The 25,647-nt window shown below is 38.2% G+C and overlaps 2 protein-coding genes across 6 annotated transcripts in view; one reads left to right on the forward strand and one right to left on the reverse strand.

The window, feature by feature from the left end:
* The first annotated feature begins 4,970 nt into the window (after nt 1-4,970).
* Nucleotides 4,971-13,284, forward strand: LOC127453425 (josephin-2-like). Its single transcript, XM_051719741.1, has 5 exons — nt 4,971-5,184; nt 5,343-5,471; nt 9,114-9,239; nt 10,706-10,900; nt 12,407-13,284. The coding sequence occupies exons 2-5, from the start codon at nt 5,350-5,352 to the stop codon at nt 12,516-12,518; spliced, it is 555 nt and encodes a 184-aa protein (XP_051575701.1). The 5' UTR covers nt 4,971-5,184; nt 5,343-5,349; the 3' UTR covers nt 12,519-13,284.
* Nucleotides 13,285-14,545: 1,261 nt separating this feature from the next.
* LOC127452889 (protein tweety homolog 1-like) overlaps nt 14,546-25,647 on the reverse strand; it is a 44,175-nt gene continuing 33,073 nt past the window's right edge. Inside the window, exons 10-15 of one of the 5 annotated variants that reach the window (XM_051718729.1) lie at nt 24,109-24,201; nt 23,900-23,992; nt 23,088-23,227; nt 20,957-21,124; nt 17,359-17,437; nt 14,546-15,541 (exon numbers count right to left, since the gene is read on the reverse strand). In XM_051718729.1, coding sequence (XP_051574689.1) covers nt 15,518-15,541; nt 17,359-17,437; nt 20,957-21,124; nt 23,088-23,227; nt 23,900-23,992; nt 24,109-24,201 — 597 coding nt within the window. In that variant the 3' untranslated portion in view covers nt 14,546-15,517. Of the gene's footprint in view, nt 15,542-17,358; nt 17,438-20,956; nt 21,125-22,225; nt 22,254-23,087; nt 23,228-23,899; nt 23,993-24,108; nt 24,202-25,647 lie in introns of those variants that run through there. The other 4 variants (XM_051718732.1, XM_051718728.1, XM_051718731.1 and 1 more) reach the window with 4 other exon arrangements.

The following is a 25,647-nucleotide window of genomic DNA, read 5'->3' on the forward strand; positions in this document are numbered from 1 at the left end:
TTTTGAGTTGCCACAGTATGCAATAGACTGGCATGTCTTAAGGTCAATATTAGGTAAAAAATGGCAACAAAAAAAAAGAAACAGCTTTCTCTAGAAACTCGCCAGTCAACCATTGTTTTGAGGAATGAAGGCTATACAATGCTTGAAATTGCCAAAAAACTGAAGATTTCAAAGTTGTACACTTCAGTCTTCAAAGACAAAAGACAACTGGCTCTAACAAGGACAGAAAAAGATGTGGAAGGCCAGATGTACAACTAAACAAGAGGATAAGTACATCAGAGCCTCTAGTTTGAGAAATAGATGCCTCACATGTCCTCAGCTGAAAGCTTCATTTAATTCTACCCACTCAACACCAGTTTCATGTACAACAGTAAAGAGAAGACTCAGGGGTGCAGGCCTTATGGGAAGAATTGCAAAGAAAAAGCCACTTTTGAAACAGAAAAACAAAAAGAAAAGGTTAGAGTGGGCAAAGAAACACAGACATTGGACAACAGATAATTGGAAAAGGATGTTATGGATCTTAACCTCATTGAGATTTGTGGAATCAGCTAGACTGTAAGGTGCTTGAGAAGTGCCCAACAAGACAGCCACATCTATGGCAAGTGCTACAGGAAGCGTGGGGTGAACTGTCACCTGAGTATCTGGACAAACTGACAGCTAGAATGCCAAGGATCTGCAAAGCTGTCATTGCTGCACATGGCGGATTTTTTGATGAGAACATTTTGAAGTAGTTTAAGAAGTTCTGAAATTTTTTTTTCAAATTGTAATAGTAATTTTTCAGGTTATTAATGTCCTGACTATACATTGTGATCAGTTGAATGCCACTTTGGTGAATAAAAGTACCAATTTGTTCCTTAAGAGCAAAATCTGTACATTATTCCAAACTTTTGGCCGCCAGTGCATATATATATGTATATATATATTTGCAAAATATTATTTTCTATTTCATATAATATGTATCAATCTGTAACGATGTTGGCTGCTGACAATGATGGCAATGACGAAGACAATGATAAGATGAAGAACCCAAGTGCAGTTTATTTACAAAGTGAGAACCAATAACCCTGACTACATGTGAACTAAACTAAACATAAACATGAACGTGGCTTGACTTGATTTAAACATGGCTTGACATAAACGTGGCTTGACTTAAACATCTACGATCACATCCACATTCAATACTTGACCACCAGACAATGAAAACATGAGGGCTTAAATACAAGACATGGGAGAACATAAACCGAACAAACAGAACTGATAACAAGATAATTAAACAATAAACCAATGAAAACATGACACATGAACATGGAGGGAAAACAAGACATCACATGACTAGGGAACAGGAACTAAACTTTTCAAAATAAAAGACATGAATCAACAAAATACACCTGACATATCCCCCCCACTAAGGGGTGGCTCCTGACACCCCAACACATAAACAAAACACGTAAAACATGACATAAATTCAAAGTTCTGTAGGGAGCTGGGGGGGGGGGGGTGTCTTGAGGTATGGGGCGTGGCATGGCGAGAAAGGGCGAGGGGCATGGGACCAAGGCAAAGTCCGTGGGGGGTGGAGCCAAGAGAGGCTCGAGGGGCGGAGCCATGGAAATTGGTGCCCGGAGAGTAGCCGAAGACTCGAAGGGCCAGGGTGGAGCCGATGGCAGGAAGGACCAAGGCGGTGCTGGAGGCTCGGAGGAGCAAGGCGGAGCTGGGGGATCGGAAGACTGAGGTGGAGCCGGTGGGACTGAGGACCAAGGTGGAGCCATAGGGAAGGAGGTCCCCGGTGAAGCTGACAGATCGGAGGGACGAGGCGCAGCCAGAGGATCGGAGAGCCAAAGCGGTGCCAGGTGACCGACAGACCAAGGAGGAGCCGGAGGGACGAGGGACCCCAGCAAAGCCGATAGGCTGAAGGACCGCAGTGGAGCCGAGGGAACGCAGAGCTGAGGCAATGTCGAGGGACTGACAGGCCAAGGCGAAGTCCAGGGCTCGGAGGGTCCAGGCGGGGTCGGAGGGCCGAAAGTTCCCCTTGCCTGCTCAGGAGAACTAAGGGTGGGTATAAGGGTGGGAACCATCTCCAGGTCCAACTGCTCAGGTGTGGCTGTGACGTGGCATGGAGCAGGCTGAGGCGTTGCTGTGACGGGCATGGAGCAGGCTGAGGCGTTGCTGTGACATGACGTGGCATGGAGCAGGCTGAGACATGGCTGTGACGTGGCATGGAGCAGGCTGAGGCGTTGCTGTGACGTGGCATGGAGCAGGCTGAGGCGTTGCTGTGACGTGGCATGGAGCAGGCTGAGGCGTTGCTGTGACGTGGCATGGAGCAAAAGATGGCGCTAGCTCAGCGACCATGACTAGAAACTCTGGCTTGGCGGCCATGGCGTTGACCTCTGGCTCGGCGGCGGCCATGGCGTGGAACTCTGGCTCGGCGGCGGCCATGGCGTGGAACTCTGGCTCAGCATCCGCCTCCCCCACAGTGAAATGGACTCATTCAGTCCAAATCTAAAATAGTCTTTGAGGGCAACTTCATTAAAGTCCACCTGGAAAGCCAGATCGCAAAAGTCCTCCACATAGTCCTCCAGGGGACGATTCCCCTGATGTAGGCGCAGAAGCCGAACTGCTGGGTTCATGGTTGGGTCAAGTATTCTGTAACGATGTTGGCTGCTAACAATGATGGCAATGACGAAGACAATGATGAGATGAAGAACCCAAGTGCAGTTTATTTACAAAGTGAGAACCAATAACCCTGACTACATGTGAACTAAACTAAACATAAACGTGGCTTGACTTGATTTAAACATGGCTTGACATAAACGTGGCTTGACATAAACGTGGCTTGACATAAACGTGGCTTGACATAAACGTCTACGATCACATCCACATTCAATACTTGACCACCAGACAATGAAAACATGAGGGCTTAAATACAAGACATGGGAGAACATAAACCAATGAACAAACAGAACTGATAACAAGATAATTAAACAATAAACCAACGAAAACATGACACATGAACATGGAGGGAAAACAAGACATCACATGACTAGGGAACAGGAACTAAACTTTTCAAAATAAAAGACATGAATCAACAAAATACACCTGACACAAACATATATTTTTTTTCTAAAGTTGCAGCTAAATAAACTATTGTCCTTCTTGACTCGTGGAAAATCAATTGAGTCTGTTGAGAGAGGCAAAAACTTTGTATTTCAGCTCAGAGTTTTCAAACTGAAGCAGCATTGACAAGATGGTGATAATGAGGGGAAATGTGCCATTAGGCCGGAGGAAAATTGAGCCTATGTCAACATATTGCAGTGTTATGGCTTTTAAATTTTATGAAAATTTTAAATGTGTACTTATCCTCAAGTAAAGTTTTCAAATGACAAAGAGCCAAAATGATGCCACTTCAAAGGGAGTATCAGAGCAGAAAGCAATTCCATCATCGTAAAAACAAAAACAAAAGATAGATAGGCTAAAAAGATTTATTGACATGATAAATCTCTCTCCCTCTCTTCACCAGACAAACTCATCATATTATTATTTTTCAGATGTGGATTGTTATTGTTACACAACTAGTGCCATTAAAAAGCTGTGAAAGAACTGAAAGAATAAAAAGGCATAACATTTGATTAACATTTCTACTATGATGGCAATTAACAAGTAGTATTATTTATGTTCTTGGTCAACACTTTATAAGGATGGGATGTACCTCTTTATTAGCTTTTTAAAATGTCTACAATTTCCAAGGATGCACAACGACCTGAATTAAACAGCAGCTTTAGTGGTGTTTTAGTTAAGTCACACATGCTTGATTCAGAATGATATGAATGATACCAGTAACTCAGGACTGATCTGTGATCTGAATGCAATGAAATTAGTTATCTGCATTGTTTTTGTCCTATATCACTAAAATTATGTAGTTAAAACTGATTAGTTTAGGCTATTTATGTGATTTATTCCCTTCATTAGAAGGGTCATGACATGCCTTTTTATTATTTTAATATGTTACCTGAGGTTCACTTTTAATGTTAGTAATTTTTTTTATTTTTTTATTTTTTATTTTTTTTGCATAAAAAAACAGTCAAATATTTGTAAAACACAATAATTTTCCACCTTCATTCTTGCCCTCTGTCAGAAACGCTCAGTTTAGGTGCGGTTTCTCCTTTAAGACTTGACAGTAAACACCCACTGTTATGATGGGCTCTCTGCTCTTGACTGACCTGTCCTCTCCTTGCCATATCTCACTGCTCACCGCTAGTGAGAGGGGCTACTGAAAAGTAGGCATTGACACGTTGTTATGGAATCAGTCAGATGCAAATTGCTACCACAGTGTGACATCACAATGTGGAGGAAGTAGACAATCAGTCGGTTTGGCAGCTTAGTTTCAACAAATGCTCTTTTTTCAGTGAGGAGGAAGTTTTGAGTTCTGAAACTTTCAGTATGTATTTATAAAACAATGACCTATGTTAAAAGATCAAGAAAACTGTAATTCCTCATGTCATGACCCCTTTAAGTTAAGTACCTTGTCATTATTACAGATTTAATCAAACTTGCTAACAATGAGTCAGACTGACAACAAATTTGTTGAAATTTTGACATTGACAGTGAACCCACAAAATTCCCCCAGACATTAATTTTGTTTTGTAGTATCACTAAACCACCACGAGAGAGCACTCGAATCCCTAAGCTACGATTTCAAAGGCAGGCTTTAGATTTCTTTATTAATAATAAACAAAGATTACTCAGAGTATGTGCCGAATAATAATTATAAGTAATACTCTTTCAATCATTTCCTAAATGCGATTTCTGACCTATAAACCATAACCCTTGTTTTTTTAGGGTAAACTGGTATCCACGTGGTTTACGCCGTCATCATACAGCATCCTCTGTTAGTGGACAGAGATCAAAACGCTAAACAATGAACGCGCTCGAGAGGTCACATGACTCTGGATGACTTCACGGGGCGTTACCGCAACGCAACAACAACAAGACAACTTCCGTCCGATCCTCACACACACAAGATACTGATAGCATCCTCATTTCAGAGAGCATTGGTTTAGTAATTAACAGGTTATTACATATGTGCGAACAATAAATGGAACAATAAACATTAGCTTGACCTTTATTTCCCTACTGTGGTTAACTGGAAACTGAAAGAGTCATTGCACTGCAGATACTGTCTCCCATAAGGTATGCTGTATTCAGTCATGTGTTTATGTGCTGTCAGCTCACTTGGACGGCAATGTAAACGTATGAGTAACTAATGCGTTAAGAAAGAAGAATTTGGACGTAGTTAAACCTTATTCGATGGACTGTGTGCTTCATAAATGTACTTGTGATTAATGCAGGGCGAGGATGAGCGACGGCGAGGTGTTTCATGAGAAACAGAGATTGGAGCTTTGTGCCATTCACGCCTTGAACAACGTGCTTCAGGAGAGAGTTTTCACCAAGGAGACAGCAGATGACATCTGCAAGCGGTGAGCAGTGTGTGCCATATGTCACTGTGCTCAGCACTGCACTCTTCCTTGTACACTGCCTGGATTTAAATAAGCAGATAATTAAGAGTCTATGATTGGATCATTATTGCAGTGATTAATATGTTTCAGCTGGCAACAATTCTTTTAACCCTAACTGATGCCGTGTGTAGCTTCTCATTTCTTAAACAACCATGTCGGAAGATGTATCCTGTGGTCGTGGAAAAGATGTTACTGTGTTTCAGAAGGGTTCAAATTATTGGCCTGCATCAAGCAAAGAAAACAACTAAGGAGATTGCTGAAATCACTGGCATTGGGTTAAGAACTGTCCAACGCATTAATAAGACATGGAAGGATAGTGGTGAACCGTGAGCTTCACAGAAGAAATGTGGTCTGAAAAAAATCCAGAATGATCGTAATCGTAGATCACTAAAACGCTTGAAGTCACATTGGAAAAAAATCGACAGCAGAACTCACGGCTATGTTTAATAGTGAAAGAGCATTTCCACACACACAATGCAATGAGAATTTACAGGATTGGGACTACACAGCTGTGTGGCCACAAGAATGCCACTTGTTAGTGAGGCTAATCAGAAAAAAACAACTTCAATTTGATAGGGAGCATAAAGACTGGACTGTGGAGCAATGGAAAAAGTTAAAGTGGTCTGATGAGTCCAGATTTACCCTATTCCAAGCCTCTGGAGGCAGTGTTATGATCTGGGGTTGCTTCAATTGGTCAGGTCTAAGCGCAGCGACGTTATGCGGCAATAAAATGAAGTCAGCTGACTACCAGAATGTACTGAATGACCAGGTTATCCCACCAATGGATTTTTTTCTTCCCTGACGGCACAGGAATATTCCAGGATGACAATGCCAAGATTCATCGGGCTCAAACTGTGAAAGAGCAGTTTAGGGAGCATGAGGAATCATTTTCACACATGAATTGGCCACCACAGAGTCCTGACCTTCACCCCATTGAAAATCTTTGGGATGTGCTGGAGAAGACTTTATGGAGTAGTTAGACTCTCCCGTCATCAGTACAAGATCTCGGCCAAAAATTAATGCAAATCTGGACGGAAATAAATGTTGTGATGTTGCATAAGGTTGTCAAAACAATGCCATGACGAAAGCGTGCCCTAATCAAAGCTAAAGGTGATCCAACGAAATATTAGAGTATGCAACTTTTTTTTTTTTGGCCAGGCAGTGTACATCTAGGTCACATACCTTCAGGGGCGGTTCTAGACCATTTTGACTGGAGGGGTCAGGGTGGAGCCTGGTGTGCTTGTAGGGGGGCAACTTAAATGTCCCCTGTACACATATAAAACATAATTTGCTGTTTTAATATTTGTGGACAAGTAAAGATTCACCAAATTTGAGTGAAAATTTTAAAATTTTAATTTTAAAATATATAAACAAACAGGCTCATGACAAATGCCATGCTGTTCTTTAGAATGACTAATGTAGTAAAATTCTTGGGTAAAATGAATGATAGGCTACATCAAGATTGTAGGTTAGAATTTAATCAGTAGGCTATAATCAGCATGTACAGGTCTTCTAAATGGTCACCATTTCCTTTAAGAATTTTTAAGCACATTTTTAAATTCACTAGTTCATTTTAAATGGTCCAGTGTAACAAGTGAATTTTTAAATGCATGTATCTATCTTCAATTACTATCAATTACTATTAATTAAAAAAGGTTGCATGCATCATAAGTGACCAATAAGTTGGCTTTAATGTGTTTTTTTAAAAATATATATATCATTATTATGTCTATCAGTGTCTATGAGCAATCCTTATTGAGCGCGCTTGGTGTGCGCCTCTTATTAGAGAATGCGGTTGCTAATATTAAGCTCAGTTCTCCATTACTGAGCACACGTGTGCCTCTCCCTTGAGACTGGTGCGCCACGCGTTAGATATTTGATTGATAAATGGTGTTTATAAAGAGGATGTTGTGTTTGTTATCTTCCCTGTAAACTATTTAGTGCTTCTCTTGCAGCAGGATCAACTCTGCAGCTTTGTTCTCTCTCCAAGTTAGTTGCACGTTTGCTTTTTGCACCTGTACCCAACAGTTCCAATATTAATCTGTGTATATTATTAGGTTGAAGTGCATTGATGTGGTGAGCTTAGTGTATAAGAGCCTTTCTCACTGAAGTTAAGGCATTTATTTGGGCTTTAGTGGGGTAGTTTCTAAGGGTTCCAATTTGTTTTTACATGTATTCATAATAAATTTGCCATTGCAGGTGCAGTGTGGCCCTGTATAATGCTAGCTGCTGTTTCTTCATACCTGTTTCTTTAAATTTGTTCCTGCATGCTGTTTCATCAGTCGCTTCATTGTTTGTTTTGCCAAACTTGTTGCACTACATTTATATTGTTTCTGCATTGTTCAGTGCAAAACACTAAATTAAAGACAGTGGAAAAAATAATTCATTATAAATAACATAAGTTTGTACTGCATGTTGTTCCAGAAATGAAAACCCGACAGATACATATACAAAAACTATTTTATAATGCATGCTTGCCAAATAAGAGCCATCCCTAACGAATTGGGCTCAGGTGCATTCAATAAGGCAGAAAATCAGATCCAGTGTTTCCTGATAATAACGTGGGAAATTTCGCTATAAAAGTAACTTAACTTACACTTACATTTACACCAGCACATATAATCCACTTTAAGTAGAACTGAAACTGGAGCTGGCAGGTCCAAAGATGCTAAACTAACACTGAACTTCTACCTTATCTAGAAGTTTTTGGCACGTTATTCGTTTGACATTTGGTTTCTCCTACCCGCGCTCTCTTGAGCCGACAATTTTACAACGAGATCATTAGCACAGTTAGGTTAAAGAATATATGACTATATCATACAGGCATAAAACATTGAAATCAAATGGTCAACCCTTGTTGTAGCAGGAGAATTATGCCTAAAAATGCTCCAATGGGCTTTCAGTGCTTATAAGGGACCGTCTGAAAATTCCACCCACAGTACAAAAACGTCAGAGGTGTCCAAGTATTAATTAATTAATTCAATTAAAGTGTAAGTTGTGCATACAACTTACAATCTTTAGAATGTGTAAATTTTTTTTTAAATTTTTTTTTTATAAGTGTTTAAGACAAAACATGCAAAGCAGTTGCATTGAACACTTGGACACCAGTGACGTTTTAGCACAGTGTGTGGAATTTTCAAATGATGTCTTATGAACCATAAGCGAATATTTAATCAATATTGAACTTAAATTAAACTTTACCCCGTTAAATATTATTATGCAGTCATAATGCATTGATGGTTTGTTTAAATATAATTTGTTTGGTCTATTTATTGTGATGTTTGGTCACTGAACTCTAGTGGGATGGAAAATAAGAATACCACTCTTACCATTCTACCACTCCAATTTAGGGGGGCCAGACCTATTGACACGGGGGGCCCCCCAGAACCACCCCTGCATACTTCAGTATCTCTCTTCAGTCTTGTCTTATACAGTAATCATAATAATGCATCTTACACATGATTTTGGGTTGTCAGAATTTGGATTGCCAATATACAGTAGTTATTCCAAACAAAGCAATAACTTATGAGCATGATAGAGCATCTAAAGTTCAACTTGGGTGTAATGTGATGGATGTGATTTTGTGTGTTTTGTTTCTTGCAGGCTTGCCCCACAATGTGTGATGAATCCACACCGCTCAGTGTTAGGCACTGGAAACTATGATGTGAATGTGATTATGGCAGCTTTGCAGAGTCGGGGACTTGCTGCAGTTTGGTGGGACAAACGCAGGTTAGTGTGACGGTAACTGACAATTCTCTCTATCAAACTGTGAATAACTATGTTACCATCCAAGGATTATTTTGTATAAAAAGGCTTAGCACATCAAAATGTTTACCGATATAGCTGATGGAAGTAAGCGATAAAATTCCACAAGTGTCGACATAATCTTTTTCCGTTAAACGTTGGCGCATAAATTCTATGTCGATACTTCAGTTGTCACAAAAAATTTGTTTGGAAACACTTTTTGTGGAGAAAAATGGCATAAATGTAAAACATTTACTGTCACATGACAGAATTTACAGAATTTATGTTAGACTTACCTGTACAGATTTTACGCTGCAAACACAGCTACGTCATGGGCACTTCCAAGAGTGGAAACACAAATATCACGTATCGTGTACCTTTCATCGACAAGACGTGCCTGGATGGATGACCACCCTTTGCTATTTATGTAATCGTGGTAACCATCCAGCACACCGTAAATCTGTGGCACAAGGTGCGCCAAGGAATTACGTTGGGCAATTTCATTGGCCTCCACTACATTTGGCAGCCTGTTATAAAGACCTATCAGTTTTTCTTTAAAAGCTAAGCACACAGCACATACTGTACACATTGATGGACATTCATTTTACATAGCATATACACATCGATGGAAAGTCATTTTACATACCGATAGTATCCTCCACTACTCTGTACTCAGCGCAGGCTACCAGCTTGAACAGGGCAATGGTGATCCGCTTTTGGGACGGAACTGGTTGCAACCTGCAATGGGCGCAACATCAGGACCAATGAATTGGTACAGCATCTCAAACATCGGCCAAGACATTCTAAAATGTTGCAGCCAGAGACTTTCTGTAGTGTCTCTCCACCACAACCTCCCAGAACGCCCTACTGCGTGGTCTCTTCCAGACCCATGGGTTTCATTGCATAAGGGCAGTCACTTGCAGTCCTATCAGACGAGCAACTGCTCCATTTCGATGTCCTCTTCTGATATTTCCTACTATTGCAATTATTTTTTAAATTAAAATGACAGTAAGCTGGCCAATTTCAATGAATTTTCTCAATATTCTCTCCATTTTACAAAAATTTGGGGACAAAATTTGCGGAAATCTGGTATGCGAAAGGTACACAATTTGCGATATACACCAAATTCTGTATGGAAAAGGCTCAAGGGCAGATTTATTTTGCGATAAACCAAAAACTTACGCAACAGTGTGTTTTTTTAAGGATGACATCATCACGCACACTAATTTACCAGTAAATGGCCAATTGGATGGGAACGAGCAGAAGACAGTACATTTCTGATTTTTTTTTTTTACACATCTTCACTTTATCGATAACAGAACAACGCAAAAATGGATGGAAACTTGGCTAATGACATATATATATGTGTCACTTTAGAAGTCATGTATCTACATGTGTTTCACGATAATTATAAAAGGATGGTTAACCTTTTTTCATTTTCTGTCCTGTAGGTCAGTACAAAATTTGTGCCTGGACAAGATTCAAGGCTTCATTTTGAATGTCCCATCAAGGGTGTCACTGGGAATTGTGTCTCTCCCACTGAGACGCAGACACTGGCTGGCGGTACGAGAGGTCAATGGACAGTACTATAACCTAGACTCCAAATTAAAGGGGCCTGCCTGTATTGGAGGAGAAACAGAACTCAGGTGAGATACCCTAGATCAGTGGTTTTCAATCCGGTCCTGTAGACCCCCAACACTGTGCATTTTGTATGACACCCTTTGTTGACACACTCAGTTTAAGTCTCGGAGTCTCCACTAACGAGTTGTTGAGTTGAATCAGGTGTGTTTGATTAAGGAGACATGCAAAATGTGTAGTGTTGGGGGGCCTCTAGGACAGGTTTGAGAACCGATGAAGATTTTTAACAGTGAGGCAAGTTCAGTTCATATTTATCAGGGTCTGTAAGTTCCTGTTTACATCTGGCATTAACATCTGTCTCAGGTGATCTGATCACAGCATTATATGCAGGTCCAAAAAGAGGGGACCAAAAACAATTTTGTCGTTCTGAGCAGAGACTGTACTTTTTCGTTCCCATTCCGGCGTACCTCTTTCCAAATAGTAACCAGTTAGAACAAAATAAAATGACAGTACTGTGTGATATACCATAATTTTATCATTTTAATTACAGGTCTGCTTCTCGCTCAGAACCCGGCAGCATCAAATCTGTATTATTAATGCATCATATCTAACAATAATTCAGTGAAGACTTGGAAATGTACTTTTTACTGCTAATATTTTCCCATGTATCTGGATCAACCGCTTATGTATATGTAGTAATTGTATGTAGTTGTCTAAGAGGTCTTCAGCATATCACAGAAGGCTACATCCACAATGTGCAATAAGACAAAAATTGTGTGTTGCAGCAGTTTCCTTCAGGATCAAAGCACATGCTTATCATATTTGACTAAAAAGAGAGAAGTCTAATTTTGGGGGGCAATAGGAAGTGATGTTATTTTTAAAATGAACTGTGAATTTTTCATGAAAAATCGGAACAAAATTAACTGGTTATTAACCAGTTACCAGCGTTTAAAAATAATGCTTTCACTTCAGTACAATTGAAAGGGACTTTCACCGTTCGTTTTCAGTTTCAGTTTCACTCACCCAAACCATATTCGGAGGTTAGATCAAAATATATACAGTATATACATGCATGCATACATACATACATGAATGGAATATCTTTAGTATGCCTCAATTCAACATGTAGTGACACAGATCATGTGAAACACATCCAAAGTTCAGTTTATACACTTGAATGAACATGACGAATTAACATTGAGCATTCCACTCGAAACTAAATGTTTTCAGTGAGATTAAAGTTTAGGTATATTTTGGAGCAAAAGCGTGTTGACTTTTGAGTGCTTTTTTTTACTTTTTTGTGCTTTATCAGCAGTAACACAGTGACATATTAAGTGCTGTATGCAGTGACATAATCAGAGACCCTCCCAATCTGATGGTTATACCAGGTGTATCATGTGATCTGGCTTGACTGTATGTTTAGGTTTTCTGAGATTACCAGCCACCTGCCATTAAAGTCCTGCTCTTGTTCTTACTAAATTACCTTTGTTCTGCATCCTATAATTGTGCCTGGGTAATATTGCTCTGATTACCAATGACAGTTTGTTGTCGATTCTTCATTCTTCTTCTTCTAGGTCATTTCTCATTGAACAGCTTTCTCAAGATGTTGCGGAGATGCTCCTTGTCGTCCAAAAGAAAGTAGAAGATGATGGGACATGGCTGAAGCCAGATGACCCAAGGAAATGATTTCTTGGAACCGGCTATTCTCTCCTCCTCTCTCTCTCTCTCTCTCTCTCTCTCTCTCTCTCTCTCTCTCACTGTAGAGCCAAGTAATTGTGAAAGGGAAACATTGGAGCACAGAAAGGCATAATATATGAGCTGTGGAGAGCAGCACTACAGGAAGATTGCAGATAGTGTGCTCCCATTTATACACAGACACTCACACACAGGAAAGTCTGAGAGAATGATCTAGTGTTTAATTAAAGGGACATCTTGTCTAATGTGAAGCTGCTGATTATTTGAACTCACACTGACTGTGTGGTTGTTGGAAGACACTACTATAGCTGTGCCAGCTGCATCATTCTCTCTCTACTTTTCCTGTCTTTTTAGCTCTCTCTCTCCTCTCAGGAACTATGATCTCTCACTTTATCTATGCACTCCACTGCTGAAGTAGATCAAAAATGTGTGTCTTTGTTACAACTATGCACAGAAATGGTACTCTAGTTACTCAAAGTATGTATCATTCATTGCCTCTTAGACGTCAGTTTACATACTACTATGCATATACAAAAGTGATGAGTCTTTATCTCTTTTATGCCCATGTACTCTGATTTTTCAAACTGCCTCATTCACATCAACTCTGTGAAGACTGCCAAATGGAGGGAAAAAGAATACATTTGATTTGTGTTATTTATTTGAATTTTTGCTTCCCCTTTGAATGTTTTTGCATATGTAGTGTTTGTGGTAGTATTTTAAATGGAAGAGCTATTTGAAACTAAAAGTTTTCCCAGTCTTTTTTTTGTCTTCATTTGTGTCACTGTCTAGTCATCTGCACAGTTTTTCTCATTTGAGAAGGTTTTTCCATCTAATAGAGCACAACGGTCAGGTTCCTGAGGAAAAATATAATTAATTTACTCCATAGGCGAATAGATTTTTAATGATAACTTATAAAACTGCAAAGACAGACCATGAGCTCTGAGGTTGTTAATCAATGGTAAATGCTTCTGTTGAAGCCATCAGTCAATGTTATTTTAACTTGATTGTTTTAAAATAATGTTTAATAGTGGAATTCTTTGTGAAGAACTACATTATCCATGATCCGGCAGAGAAAGGCCAACAAAGTGCGCCAAAACAATCACTGCAGCGATCGCCCTTTCACGTGACGCACTGTGAATGATGCAATCGAATCCCTACACTCTTAAACTGCTTATATATTTCCAAATATCTGAATATTTTGCAATAAAATGTAAATATATTGTTTAAATACTTATAATCAAGAACTTTAAATCAGTAGTTTTATACAGTATGTTTCCATTGTTGTTGATTTCATTACGTTATTCGCAATACTTCATGGGATTGAAGTTTATGCTCTCATGAGAAATAGTAAGTACACAGTCTTGTAAAATCTTTTATTTTGTCAGATTTTCCCATAGAGATCCCTATGGAAGAAATGAATGGAAAAATACTTCTGTAACCCAGATGAAAAAGTGGGTGGGCATTGTTGCACTCTTTAACTAATGTTGTTGGTTATGTTGTCAGAACATTTTGCAGGATCTTAATATCAATTTGCACTTGAGGATTAAATCCACCAAGCTGTTTAATAGTATAACGTCTTGCAGTCCAGATAAATAATAGTAATATAATAAGTGAAAGCTGAAATATCAGTCAGGCTGATTTTTTTACTGTTTAATTGCCTTTTTTACAGAAGTTGTTGTTACACCTAATGTCATTTAAAAAATCTGCAGAGATTTCTCTGTTTTAAAATATACTTTAGTGAATTTTTACTAAATATTTTGTAAAGTAAGTGTTCATTTAAATTCTGTTTTTTGTTTTGTTTTCGTGTGTACATATTATTTGTATAATTATATAAATTATTTAAATTATATTATTTATATCAGAATTATATCTGCAATCCTATTTAGAACCCATATTGGTCAACTTCTAATTATAAATGTACAGAAAGGATCAAATTTAATGCATATAGGTCATAAGTCCATATTGGTTCGTTCAGTGGGATGCTTGCAGTGCACAACAAATGTTTTGAGACATTCCAGTTTTGTTACTGTATTTTTATTTAATTTATATTAGACTCTGTAGTGAAAAAGGATGCCATTCAAAAGGAGCATTAAACCATAGAAACTTGTTTTTTAAGGATGAACAAAAGGTTGGTAGCCAAGAGAAGGGACCAATGCAATATCAAATGTATGGTATATACTGCACATCTCATGAAGACCTCTGACACACACAGACACAGATGGTGTTTGCAAGATGTCCTGATGATTTTTGCTGCTTGCATTGTGGCAATTGCATTACAATAGGCAAAATGCAGTTGTTTTGGAATTGGACACTAGCCCTCAACAATGTTTAACAGGTTTTTCTTTTGATCATCAAAATGCATTAACAATCAAACATTTATACAGTGAATATATATATTCATATATTTATATTAGATAAATAAAATATCATATCAGAAGGTATACAAGGTAATAAAGAATTGCCACTTATAAAAAAAGGATCCTGTCAAATATTTAAAAAAAAAAGAAAGGTGAAGAGAAAACTGCATAATAATACAAAGAAATTGTGCCATTGCCACTCTGTTATCTGTGACTACACATAACAATATAAAAACTCTAAAATAAAGTGGTTATACATTTAAAAATAGACCACTACTGTAACGTCAATACCATTTTGTTTCCATTGAGTAATGTACACAATGACACTATAGGGGAGGACGTGATAGGCTCATACAACTAAATGAAGTGGATGGTTTTTTCTGTCAGTCATTTTTTGGTACACCCAGATGTTTCTAAGATTCAGTGGTACTGACGTTACACACAGATTTGAACATCTATAGTTCGAATTTCTTTTTTAATTAGTCTCATCTCATAAAGTATCCATCCATATGAAAACTAAACCTTGCAGTATATATATATTTTTCTCTATACTATACATAAAAAATAATTAGTGCTAGTACAGGTTTCTTGAATGGGCAGGGTTGGAGTGTGATTGACTGCCACCGTAGCCAGTCAGCATGCTGGGAGAGTACTGTACTTTCAGAAAACCACATATAATTGGACAGGAGAGGAGCCATGGAGACAATGATGGACAGATCCACCAGTGGAAGAACGTAAAGGGAGGAAAGAAAAAAGTCAATATTAATTTAGATATTAAATATGAATCAATGCATAATCTACCTCACAAAAATTGTGCAGTACTCTTTCTATACGGCAGTTGTTGTCTCACAATTACATATAAAGTCAATTGACCCTGTGCTAAGCTCCACCCCTTTGGTTACTGTAGCTCACTCAGACAAGCTTCAGGAGATTTCCACGAACACTACGATTTGCAGTAAAATGTGCTCATAAGAGGAGTAAAATTGAATCGATTCTTACATGGGCTGGAATGAAATATTTCAATCTGCCGTTTTTCTTTAAAGAAATTGTTAAATTGTGCAGTAACATAAAAATTCAAAAACAGGATTTGCATAGATAATATGGTCCACGACAAGAGTTGCTAAGGGAGAATTGGTCAGTAAAATTGTTAAGGCGGGGCTTAGCAAAGGGTCAATTGGTCTGGGCCTCGTTTCCCAGAAGCATCGCAAGCCTAAGTAGATCGTAGAATCCATCTTATGATTCATCTTAGTTTTGCGGCCTGTTTCCCAAAAGCATCGTAACTTAAGTAGTACTTGAAAATGCTCGTAGATTAATGAGTGCTATGGAGTAATCGTACAGCGCTAAGAGCATCGCAAGGACACAGACTTTTGCAGACACCTGCAGGAAAATCGCGAAATTACACTTCATACAATTTAAATACCTATAGCTACACTTTATGCTCATTTAATATCAGTATACATACATTTTATTTTATTATTATTTTTAACCGACAAGGCTAATAATAATAATAATAATAATAATAATAATAAAATGCAGAAAATGGTTTGTCAATATTAAATGAACAGATAAATTAATAAGTAAACAAATAAAGTTATTTGTCGACTACTTGGCAACAACATAGTGGTGGCATGATTGTTGCAGAGAACTATAAAAAGTACAACCAGAGAGAGCAGGAAAAAAGTCAATAGCTTGCTGCTGTGCATGAAAATCGTCTGAACAGTATACTGGCTCCTCATCCTCGTCTCCTCTTCATCTCTGACACCTAAGGGCACTCTTGCCTGCGCCACGTGTTGTGTAGTACCACACATGTTGTGTAGCATTGATGGTGAATATCCCTAAAGCGCAGCTTCCACTTGTCTCCTTATTTTGCACTCTGCAATAACACGGTGAACCTCGTTACATTAAATTAATGCTTGTCATTAGCAGGACCGTACACAGGGTCTCCGCTGTCTTCACTGATCCTGGAAGCTTTAATCTCGACCCACAGAGCCAATTTTGAAAACGAAATATTAAAATGCACATCTGATGAATGAAGCAGTGATTGTGTAAAAGAAATATATCATTCTGCAAAAAAAAAAATGCAATTATGTGATGAATTAAGCTGTACATTTAAGAAAATATTTTTCAATATTTCGAGTGAGCTAAATTACAAAAGTTTTTAAAGTTACACGCAAATATAATGAAGTTGCAATGACGAGCAGCACGGTCACATTTCAGCACATCATGTTTATGGACAGCGTCTCTCTTAAGTAGCATTTAAAGTGCATCCACGCTCGTTCAGTTTAAGTGCAGTTTTGGGAAACGCACGTAAAAAATAACGAACGTTCGTAAAATCGCTGGTAGAAAACGATATTAACCGCTAAGATCAATCTTTATCATCAAACGAGGCCCCAATCATTTAGTCTGTTAGAATCTCAACCATATGAATCATGAGAATGCCACAGCAATAATGTCACAAAGACAAGGGAACTCACAGAGGGGGGTGGGGACTGCCTGTCACTCAAAGGCAGGTTCTCATAACCAGGGTTGCCATTGGAGGAAACGTTTGGAGTCCTGCATAGAGAAAGAGAGAGGTGTAGAAAGGAACATGGTGAATGGGACAAGGGAGAGAGAAGGAAGCAGATAGGAGAGTGACATGCAAATAACAAGGGAAGCAACAACAGAGCAGGGAAGGACCCAAAGCAGGATCCAGGGTGGAAACGGAAAGAGAAAAGGTGGAAGAGTGTTAGAGAGATGTGACATTTTCACTTTAAGAATCTTTTGATATTTGTAATAAAGAATTTGCACTACTGTAAGAGGACAGAGTCTGATATCTAAATACAGAAGGAATACCAGGAAACATGGTGCATTCATGTCAAGTCAGAATATCCATAACTAAGAGTTTCCGATTTGTAAAACTGTTCACAACTTGTTATGAAAACTGACAGCCAACTTGACTGCCATAACAAAATGTGAAAAGAACCAATGGTTAAAAGTGGTTTACACATATTTCTGTTTGATATGATATTTTATTATAGTCACTGTAACATGGTGCCCTTTCTTTGTTTTTAAAGGGGTCATGGCATGCCTTTTTATTATTTTAATATGTTCCTTGAGGTTCACTTAAAATAATTTTTCGCACAAAAAACATATTCGTAAAACATGATCATTTTCCATCCTCATTTTGACCCTTTGTCAGTAACGGTGCTGACTTGACAGTAAATGTTAGGGTCTGCAACGGTTTATCGTGGGACAATATATCGTGGTTCAAAAATGTGGCAATGTGTATCGTGGAGATTTTCATGCCTGTTCTATCCAATATGCACGATGTGCTACACCTACTTCATGCGGGCATGCAAATGGAAATCGCTTTATTGCACACTAGCAGCTGATGTGGAGAATGATCGATGATAAACATAGATCATCATCTCATATTATCTGCTTCTCAGGCTGACACGTGCTTCGGAAGCGCTTCACAGCGCTTCAGCGATCTGAATCCTCATGATAAACAAGTGATGGATGTTCAGTTTGTGCTTCTTCAATTAACATCTATATGATTTAATATGTAACTTCAATGAAAGCACACTATAATAATGTGGTTTAGCGCAAGGGATCAAATGTCCATCTTAAGCGTGAGAGTGAATATGCACTGAGAGAGAAAATTACGGTTTACAGAGGTCAAATTATAGTGCTAAATTAATCTCCTATATATCATTTTGAATATAATGCATAATAATGCTATGGGGGAATATAATCCTAATGTCAAATGTGATGTCTCAACTGATTAAATTTTAGACCCTACATTAGACGCAATCAGTGACAACTCTGTTTTAGAAAAATAAAATATGAATTTAGTATATTTTAGATGTAATCAGTGACAACACTATTTTAGAAAAATAAAATATTAATTTAGAATATTTGAAATGTATACTGTATATTCATGTGAAAGCATATATCTAACATAATTCTGTATTTTCAGCTGAGCAGAATTATTAATATGTTCATTTTGTTTCGCTCTCCAGTGAGAGGGGAATCAGTTCATGCTGCCTCTTATGCTGTCTCTCTGTAAGCGTGTTGGCATGTTCACGCGAGAACTGACGCGATACATCCGGAAGTGCACTCTATTTGTTTACAAGAGAACACTGTTCACAAGCTTCATTGGTTTTGCCTTTAGTTGAACATGCCAGCACGCTTACGTCACACGAAAGGCTGCGTGAACTGGATCACCTCATGGATGTGCATTAGAGAGTGACTGGAAGTAAACAATTATAGTGAAAAGGACTTAAATATTGATCTGTTTCTCACCAAAGCAATCGTATCACTTTAGAAGACTAATTTAACTACTGGAGTGGAATGGATTATTTTTACTCTGATTGTCTGTGCTTTTTGGAGCTTTAAAGTGCTGATCACCATCCACTTGCATTGTATCGACCCTTTAAAGGGATAGTGCACCCAAGTTCTGTAAGTACATACAATGCAACTGAGTGGTGATCAGACCTTTGTAGCTCCAAAAATCACAAAGGAAACATAGCAGTAATCCATAAGACTCCAGTGCTTTAATCCATATCTTCAGAAGCAATATAACAGGTGTGGGTGAGAAACAGAACAATATTTCAGTTTTTTTTAATTCTAAATCTCCACTTTAACTTTTACTTTCAGATGTGAAACTAAACAGGCACCACATGTGACTTTCAGATTTAAAAGTGAATGTGGAGATTTAGGGTAAAAAAAGTACTTACATTTTGTTTCTCACCCATTTAACCACTAGAGTCATGTGGATAACTTCTATGTTTCCTTTATGTGATTTTTGGAGCTACAAAGTTCTGATCACCATTCACTTGCATTGTATGGACCTACAGAGCTGAGATATTCTTCTATAAATCTTTGTTTGTGTTCTGCAGAAGAAAGAAAGTCATACACATCTGGGATGGCACGAGGGTGAGTAGATGATGAGAGAATTTTCATTGTTGGGTGACCTATACCTTTAAGAACGAAGAAAGCGATCCCAAGAACAATGGCATAATAAAATTGACTATCTAATAGAAATATGTGTTCACTGCCTTTAACCGCTACCTTTAGCCGCTGCTATATTATATGTTTTTACATGATTGTCAAGTTTACAATTTATAATAATGAGTTCTACAAAGACTTGAATGCTTTTTACAAGTCTGAATCTCGTAATTACGATCATTCCAACATGACTTGAACTTACCAAAAGACCCATTATTCCTCTCAACATCTGTTTTAATGCATATGGAAATGTTGTGAATAAAGTAGAAACGTGTTCTAATATTATGGAAATAGCACAAACGCATTCAGTACAATTAATAACAGAATATTGTTTTATATAAAAAAGGGAAAGTTAAAAAGCAGGGAGAAAGAAATAGCAAGGTAGATTGCAATAGATTTGAAAAGAGTGATGCAGTCTGGACAACAAGAGTTTTGATGGTGGACAGAAATTTTGGAGGGGACAGGACTTTACCTATATTGTGCATCATCTCTGATTGGTGGATCTATGTCTGTCTTGGAATGATGGACAGACCAATAGACAGACACACAGACAGACAGAACTCAGGACTCATGTCTGTTTTGAATTGTTGTTTTTTTTGCCTAGACTGTGTTTGACATATACACCTGTCTGTGTGTCTGTCTGTGCATGTATGTGTTTATGTTTGTGTTTGTCTGTCTGTCTGTGTGCTCCATCTAACACCTACCTGTCTACCTGTGTGTGAGAGCAGCTTTCTGTGTTTGCCTGCCTATGCATGACACAACTGTGTTGCCATGTATATACGCCTACTTGTTTATATTTTATGTGTTTGTGCAAAGACCATTCATAACACAATCTCCATGCTTTGCTGTTCAAGCAAGGAACTTGAAGCTGTGAGTTTCAGCTAATGTCTAGAACATTCAGGAAAAGCTAAGGAGTAATTATGATCTAGAGTGTACATTTTGAATTTCCATCAAAGTCTGTGAAAAAGTGCTGTCATGCATTTGAGGTTCTGCTGTTCAACTATGTGTGGGTGATCTACACAACCTCGTTATATTAGACGGATAGGGTCATTCTGTCTGTCTGTCTGTGTGTCTGTTACTCACGGTAACGGAGGCGCACTAGAAAAGGGGGTAGTCCAGCCGGCCCCCTGGTAACTATAGAAGGGGGGCAAGGCCCCTTGCTGGGAGCCCGAGGCCATCTGTCTACATGCCTGATGAGAAGTGAAGGGGTCCTCGCTCTCACTGTCGGAGTCTTCGTACTCCTCTGAATCACTGTGGCATTCAGGAAGAATTATGGAACATAAAAACAAATAAGTGTCATGAAATAAATTAGTAATGTTAGCGCATTTGCAAAACAAAGGCTTTAAAGGCATTTACTGAAAAATCACAAATGAATATAGGCCTTAAAGGGATAGTTCACTAAAAATGTACTCACCCTTATGTTGTTCCAAACCTGTATGACCTTCTTCTGTGGAGCACAAAAGCAGATGTTAGGCAGATGTTAGCTTCAGTCACCATTCACTTTCACTGCATCCTTTTTCCATACAACGAAAGTAATTGTCTAATGAAAGTGAATAATGATTGATGCTGTTATGCAGCCTTACATCCATTGTTTTCCATGTACGAAAGAAAGTCAAACAGGTTTGGAACAACATGAGGGTTAGTAAATGATGACAGAATATTCATTCTTGGTTAAATTATTCCTTTAACTATACATCTAGATATTGTCAAATAAAAGAAAATAATCCCAGTCAAGTAGGTAATCCTTTAATCTGTCTCGCTCTCTCTTCCGCTTTATCATTTCAGTAATATATGCATTTGTCATCTACTGTTTGCAAAAATGGAGTCTTAACACAGGTTTACTGCAACATACACTACGGCCAACTCTGTTACTTAAAAAATTGGATTTGCAAACATCATGCTCTTCAAGTGAGTGTACCAAGTCAGGCTGAATCAATAGTAAGTGACTGAACTTATAAAAGGTTCTGAACTAATGGAAATGACAGCATTAATATCATATCCAGATAAAAGGAGTTAAGTGCATTTAAGCACTAATGCCCTTAAGGAGAGATCATATTTCTCATTTGTGCATTGCTGATGAGAGCAGTTGCCAGCATTTACTGTTACCACAGGCCCATTTGTGCCAAACTGTACTCAAGTTGAGTCAACCTAGACCGAGCAGCCCACCTCCATTAACGTTTTGGCCGCATTTGTGTTTGCATTTGGTGAGGATGCTGGAATTATGTAACTTGATTCACATTAAAATACTGCAAACAACTAGGTTCATGGCATATATTACTTTCTTTTTATGAAGTTACAGACACGTCATAGATTAAATTGCAGTTGACATATATGTTCAGCTGGCATAGGTACCGTGTGCACTCATCAGTCTTGGGTCATTCTGAAAGAATGACAATTTTTGTTGATGTTTCCCTGCTTATGAAAAATGAGCATTTAAAGCAACATGCATTCTCTTTATTCTCAAAAATATACAGAGGCCCAGAAACTATTTGGACACTTGTTTGACATTTTCTGAATGTCACTGCACTAGTTAACAAAATATCAATCAATTAACATCCCAGAACTAGATTTTCCCAGAACTAACTTCACTCTTGGAGCCATTTTTGCATTACATATTTCAAAACCAGTGACATTAAAATGAATTGGAATTAAGGTGGTTTGTAGTGGATATATAAATTAAGTTCCCTTCAAGTTCACACAGGTGTCCTAACAGAGTAACCATACATCACATTAACTATGGACATGTTCAGCTAACCTTTGACAAACAGAAAGTGTTCAAACACTTTTATTGTTTTATCAATTGAAACCTAACAAACTTATTTTTGTCAAATGTTATGACTGTAAAGTGTGCTTGTGCTGTATTTCCTTCAAATAAATTCTACTTGCATTGATATTTTGTTATCTAATGCAATGACAGTCATACATTTTTAAAATGTGAGAAAATGTCCAAGTACTTTTTGGGGCCACAATATGTGTAATTTTTCTTTTAACAACAAATAAATGTATATTTAATACTTACAGTATAACATGACATGTAGAATATCTATATTTACCTCAAGTACAACACCACTTTCTTATGAAGCTCACCTGTTAACAATCTTGACACTGTCCTCAAAAAAATTAAGGGTATTATAATAATAACCAGAAATGCCATCTCTGAAAACAACAGCAGATGGGATGATTGTAAGGTGTGGAGGCATGAAGTGCACCTAACCTGTGGAAGCTCCTCCAGGCTCCAGGGAGGGAGCAAAGAATGGCTGTGAACGCCAAAGCGGACAGAAACGAATACAGGGAAAGATAGAGCAACCCCTCCATCCCATCAAAGCACAGGCCTTTCAGAGAGTCAACATAATCCTGAGAGCGAACGATATGAAGGGGGAAGGCAGAGCAGATAGAAACAGTTTTCTTTAAAGAGGTCATGACATGCCTTTTTTAAAATTATTTGAATATGTTCCTTGATGTTCACTTATAATATTAGTAACGTTTTTTGCACAAAATATTTGTAAAACATGATTTTTTTCCACCCTCATTCTTTCCCTCTGTCAGAAATGCTCGGTTTTGGTGCTGCTACTCCTTTAAGATTTGACAGTAAATGGCCACTGTTATGATTGGCTCTCTGCTCTTGACTGACATGCTCTCTACATGCCATCTCACTGCTCACCGATAGTGGACGGTGCTACTGAGATGATAAGGTAAAATAGCTGTTGATGTGCTGTTGTGAAGGTGGACAGATGCAAATGTCTACCACTGTGTGACATCACAATGTGGAGGAAGAAGAGAATGTGTCATTTTGACAGCTTAGTTTTAACAAATGCTCATTTTGTAGTGAGAAGGAGGTTTTGAGTTCTGAAACTTACATTATGTTTTTATAGTACAATTAACTCTTAAAGTCAAAAGATCAAGGAAAATTTGATTCCTCATGTCATGACCACTTTAAAATAAGATATATAGCTCACCAACCTCAAGTAAGGAGTATTAATCTCACTCGCAGTGAGGCAGAGGTGGAAAATATGTTGCTATGGTTACCTTGTTCAGCCCTCGGCAGTTGAGAAGTGCAACCAGCTGGTGGAAGTTACCCTCAGTGGCATTGAGTGTCTGCTGTACCTCCCTGAGTGACTTCTAAAAGGGAAAATATTTATGTCGCAATCCACTCAACTGTTTGTCTATTACTGATCTTACCATGCAGTGGCAGCCATATTGTGGCATTGATGGCAATGAAAGCAATGTTTACATACCTCTGCCTTTGGAAACCGTGGCAGGGCATCTCTCTCCAGAGTGGAAAGGTGGGAGTGAATGCTGGACAGCGCTCTCTGTGACTGGGTCAGTAGCTTTTGCCAGTTTAACAAACAGAATTATTTGCTGATTTCACTGAACTACTGAATTTCACCAACTAAAACCTGTAATTGTGTTAATACACTCTCTGGCCTCAAGTGTAATATTTGTTCTTTCTTTTCACTTAAAGGTGCTGTAAGCAATGTTAGCCATTGTGGAATTTCCGACAGAGCCTTCTGATTGGCTAAACAAAGAACTGTCTAAACAAAGAAAACAGAGACAGCTGTGATTTTTTAGGAAACCTGATATCTGTTTGGTAACAAGGATATTTTGGCATGTGTGCTGTTCTATAAAAATTTGCTTGCAGCACCTTTAAAGGAAGATTCTGGGTTCAATACAAGTTAAAGGAATAGTTCACCAAAAATGAAAATTCTCTCATTATTCACTTACCCTGATGCCATCCCAGATGTGTATGACTGTCGTTCTTCAGCAGAACACAAATGATGAGTTTTAGAAAAACGTTGAAGCTCTGTAGGTCCTTATAATGCAAGTAAATGGGTGCCATCAGGCTGCTGTCTATTTGATGGTCCAAAAGGCATATTTAGGCAGCATACAAATAATCCACACAACTCAAGTCGATCAGTTAATGTCTTCTGTAACAAATCGATAGGTTGGTGTAAGAAACATAGGTAATTAAAACATTTTAACTTTAAATCGTTGCTTCCGCCCTGCACTGTATTTCTGTATGAAATGACCTAACTCTCACGTGACGTTTGTTCATCTGTTGTGTACAAAGCGCACGCTTCCGACTTCTTGCATGAATGTGCCATTGCGCTTATGTAACTGATGCATCAACTACAGGCAGGAAGCGATTTTTTCAAGTTAATAAAATTTTAATTCGTTAATTTGTTTCTTACACCAACCTATCAATTTGTTACAGAAGACATTAATTGATTGACTCAAGTCATGTGGATTACTTGTATGCTGCCTAAATATGCCTTTTGGACCATCAAACGGACAGCAGCCTGATGGCACCCATTTACTTACATTATAAGGACCTACAGAGCTTCAACAGTTTTCTAAAAATCTTAATTTGTTTTCTGCTGGAAAAAGACAGTCAAACACATCTGGGATGGCATCAGGGTAAGTGAATAATGAGAGGATTTTCATTTCCGGGTGAACTATTCCTTTAAGCTCAATCAACAGCATTTGTGGCATAAAGTTGATTTCCACAAAAATTCATTTCAAATCGTCCCTCTTTTCTTTTAAAAAAAAAAAAAAGAAGCAAAAATCAAGGTTACAGTGAGGCACTTACAATGGAAGTCCATGTGTCCAATTTTTGGAGGATTTAAACACAGAAATTTGAAGCTTATAATTTTATAAAAGCACTTACATTAATTTTACCGTTAAAACTTGTGTATTATTTGAGCTGTAAAATTGTTTAAATTGTAATTTTTACAGTCATTTTAGGGTTTTAGAGTTTGTTGACAATACAGCAGTGT

The sequence above is a fragment of the Myxocyprinus asiaticus genome, chromosome 15 (genome assembly GCF_019703515.2).
Source record: "Myxocyprinus asiaticus isolate MX2 ecotype Aquarium Trade chromosome 15, UBuf_Myxa_2, whole genome shotgun sequence".
NCBI lineage: Eukaryota > Metazoa > Chordata > Actinopteri > Cypriniformes > Catostomidae > Myxocyprinus > Myxocyprinus asiaticus.